We start from the raw sequence: 3909 nt of genomic DNA on the forward strand, positions 1-3909 counted from the left end.
GGAGGAGTGGAAGAGGATTCCAGTGGCAACCTGTGAAGCTCTGGTGAACTCTATGCCCAAGAGGGTTAAGGCAGTGCTGGAAAATAATGGTGGCCACACAAAATATTGACACTTTGGGCCCCATTTGGCCATTATCACTTAGGGGTGTACTCACTTTTGTTGCCAGCACTTTAGACATTAATGGCTGTGTGTTGCGTTATTTTGAGGGGACAGCACATTTACACTGTTATACAAGCTGTAGACTCACTACTTTACATTGTAGCCAAGTGTCATTTCGTCAGTGTTGTCACATGAAAAGATATACTTAAATATTTACAAAATGTGAGGGGGTGTACTCACTTCTGTAATATACTGTATATAGGCTTAACCATAAACCACCACCAACCATCAGTCACCACTTGTATTTGTGCCAAATTATTAGCAAATAGAGTCTAAATGTAAGAAAATGAAAGAAAGTCTGCATAGATGCTAAAAAACAGACAGTTACATGTACGTTTTGGTGACACTCAGCAAAACCTGGCACAGCTTCACAACCACAGAAGCAGAAGTGTGATTAAAAGAGGAAAGAGGTGATGCCAGCACTGTAGGCAAAGAAGGCTCAGACTATAAATATTAGTAACATAAACAAAAAGAAAGCCTGACTACACAAACAGCTCAGAAGAGGAACTGATTTATAGGAACACACAACTTTTACAAAGCAACCCAGTTGCACTAAGTAACATGAGAAAAGATTATCAGACTACCTTGTGTGTTAGGCGAGCTCCTCAGCAGATGATCCCTCTGAAGCCTCAGAGCAGTGGAGCAGTACACAGAAACCAAAGCATGACACCGAGGGCGAAGCAGCGAGTTCAGGATCCTCTCCTCTGTCAGGGGTCCATGCCTGGCTGCCCACAGCACCTCACACAGTGCCTCAAACTGCCCACCACTACTACCAGAGCTCCATGGCATCACAGCCAACACAGCATATATCTCCTCCACCCACTCCTCTACCTTCTCCTGCTTCCTCTCTGGCTTTCTGAGTTTATTCATCAGGTGTTGGACAAACGGCCGCTGCAGAGAATGGCCATCTGTCCATGACTGGTCCTGTAGGAGATGATAAAATAAGAACATGCTTGCAATCTACATTTGCATTTGTGCAGAGTGCTTTTTTTTTTGTTTGTTTAAATAACTCTGAGCTGCTTTATTGCTACAATAAGTTTCACTCTACCTGTAAGAACTGAGCTAAACACTGGGCCAGTCTGGGCTTCTTCTCCAATAAGGTTCTGAGGCATGACTCAACAGCAGCATCTGTTGACCTTGAACCTGCTGCAGGCTTTTGGTTAGACTGCGTATCCAAGAAGGCCTGGTGCAGATCCTGTGGGAAGATCACTGATCTCAGTCCTGTAAATCTGTCTACTAGCAAGTCGGTCACAACATGCAGTATTACAGAACAGATTAAGTTAATCTTAGTACGTTTAACCTGAGTGACACTGTAATCAGGTTAGTGTGTCAGTCTAATTAAAACACATTGTTTTCTAGTTTATATTCCTTTAAACTGTAGGTTTGAGTGCTGACAGGAGTAAAACTAATATTAACCTTGAGAACAGTGTCTGGTATGCTCTCTGAGCCCAGTTCCTCCAGGAGCAACAGGAACTCCAGCTCTCTTCTGACACTGGGAGAAATCTGAAACAAAGTGGGGGGAAAAGACAAGAGCTACAACAACATGCCATGCAGTTGGTGGTGATTGTGGTGCTTCATCACACAACATTTTCTGTTTTGCAAAAGGACACTGACATTTTTGAGACTGTCTTCTGTTTCCAAGAAAGATTTGACCAATTTGTGTTTGTTGCAAATACCAATATCCTGCTTGAGGATGACAAAACTAAACATGTTGTTTCAGAGCAAATCAAGCAGGTACAATAAACAATACTTGAGCAGGTAATACTACGCATCATATTACCTGCTCTTCTGTCCATTTCAACAGAACCTGAAGCCAAAACCATGCCAGCTTGTGTGGACTCCCCACAGACTCCCATCTATAAAATAAACACAGTCATTAAATCAACTGCACAAATAACACACACGTACAGTAAACAGAAGTGTGAGGTTTTGGGATGACAGTTATTAAACCAGATAACACTGCATTACACTTGATTTCTCCAACAATTCATATTCTTACATTGAAAGAAAAACCTCAACTCACTTTAAATTGTAAGGATGGCAGACAATAGCTTTGATTAAGTCTTGCAGGTTTTCTGAAAGCCCTCCTGTTGAAGTGATGAGCTGCGGCACACAGGCACTGGCCAGCTCCCACTCTCCATGCTGCAGGCACCTCTTGAAGTACTCAAACAGGTCCTGAAGTGAGGTCTCTGCCTCACAGCCAAAAGGATGCATGGCCACTTACACTGTGACACTCCTTTGCTAGGTGGTCACAGCTGGCGAGGCACTTTTACTAACATGTAGCCAGACAGCACACTTGAGCTTCCTTCACCTGAAACAAAAAGAAAAAGCTGTCTGAGCTTATATCGTTTAACAAAACTAGGTCATTTTAAACAAACAGGATATAGTGACTCAAATTATTTGAAATGAAATTTTACTTTTAAAATCTAGACACAGCACATGATACTGGTGCAACTTCACCCACTGTCAAGGTACACAAACACATGAAACACAAACTGGAAAGCAGAAAGCCTCTCAACATTTGCAGTGTTCCGAGCAACTTTAATGCAAAGATAAAAGACCTAACGGGTTTTGGCATAAAGACCTTGTCAGGACACTCCTTCATGTTCAACGTAGCAGGCTTTGTAAATTTGTCACACGATGACCACAGACGATGAATTTATTTTAATTGTCACGGTCTCTCATTTTCTTGTTACATGCTAAACGTTTCTGCCATCTGTACCTTTTACAAGCCAGCCCAGACAAACCACGCACGCTGAATTAGGAACATAAAACAAAACAGTCGTGTGAGCTGTTGGGTTCCATCAAAAACGCATCTCAATACCTGCCTTTGAAACACTAATGTTTTCATCTTCTCTTCTCTAAGTAGACAGGACACGCCTGTAATGTCAACTTAGCGTTAGCATTGGCTGCAGTGTTGCTGACTTGCTGTAATGAAACGTTAACTTAGTTAGCTAACTTTTGTAACAGTTAGCAGACGCGTATCCTAACTCACAAATAAAACAATTAAATGTTAGCGAGAATTCAGTAAACTTACTTACTCATATCTTTGTGCTTTTACCCCGAGTTTAGTTGTTAATTTTACTCCTAGCTACTGCTTTCTGTTGATAACTTACGGTGCACAGCTAGGAGCATGTTAACCGTCATGTGACAAAATCAGCTGATTCTCCAACGCTGATTGGTCAAAGGTTGGCACGAGGAGGGCGTTCCAGAAAGATGATGCCTTAATGTGCTGTCGGAAATATAATATTCACACACGTTAATAAAAGAATAAACTACGAGCTGTCCAAATATCTCATTAACGTTTACCAAGATATTTAAGGTACAATTGGAGGTTCTTGTACTTTACATGACTATTTCCACTATATGTTTCTTTGTACATCTATTTTAGGCTACTACATTTCATCAAAAATATTGTAGCGATTACTTTATTGCGTTAATTTGATAGGTAAGCTAGCTAGCTATTTTTAAAGTCAGGATTTTATATAGGATACAAACCATATGACCAGCCTGTTAAATATAACGTATTGTTATGCTATAAACATTATTTAATAATAGTAGCTGAATTTAGTTACACATCAAACAGCTACAACAATGAAATTTTTGTCTACACTTGAATGCATTCGTAATGATAATCCAACAATAGTAATGCACTGACACGATCCATTATGTTGCCGAATGAATACTTTAAGTATATTTTGCTGATAGGCTTTCAGTGTCAAGAAGCAGATCTAATGCATATACTGAAAC

General features: G+C 40.5%; 1 protein-coding gene across 1 annotated transcript; it reads right to left on the reverse strand.

Moving 5' to 3' along the window:
• Positions 1-711: 711 nt before the first annotated feature.
• On the reverse strand, positions 712-3294 carry LOC109953653 (zinc finger FYVE domain-containing protein 26-like). Its single transcript, XM_020589125.1, has 6 exons — positions 3276-3294; positions 2183-2470; positions 1940-2015; positions 1576-1662; positions 1208-1354; positions 712-1083 (listed from the first exon to the last, which is right to left on the reverse strand). Exons 2-6 carry the CDS (start codon positions 2371-2373, stop codon positions 712-714), a joined length of 873 nt encoding a protein of 290 aa, XP_020444781.1. The 5' UTR covers positions 2374-2470; positions 3276-3294.
• Between the last annotated feature and the right edge of the window lie 615 nt (positions 3295-3909).

The sequence above is a fragment of the Monopterus albus genome, unplaced genomic scaffold (genome assembly GCF_001952655.1).
Source record: "Monopterus albus unplaced genomic scaffold, M_albus_1.0 scaffold912.1, whole genome shotgun sequence".
Lineage (NCBI taxonomy): Eukaryota > Metazoa > Chordata > Actinopteri > Synbranchiformes > Synbranchidae > Monopterus > Monopterus albus.

What these genes read in the sequence shown, in the direction of transcription:
- LOC109953653 (XM_020589125.1), bottom strand. Translation starts at nt 2,373, where the DNA reads ATGCATCCTTTTGGCTGTGAGGCAGAGACCTCACTTCAGGACCTGTTT. An exon ending in TGAAATGGACAGAAGAGCAG is followed by an intron (nt 1,663 to 1,939) that starts GTAATATGATGC and finishes ACTTTGTTTCAG; the next exon opens with ATTTCTCCCAGTGTCAGAAG. An exon ending in GTTTAGCTCAGTTCTTACAG is followed by an intron (nt 1,084 to 1,207) that starts GTAGAGTGAAAC and finishes CATCTCCTACAG; the next exon opens with GACCAGTCATGGACAGATGG.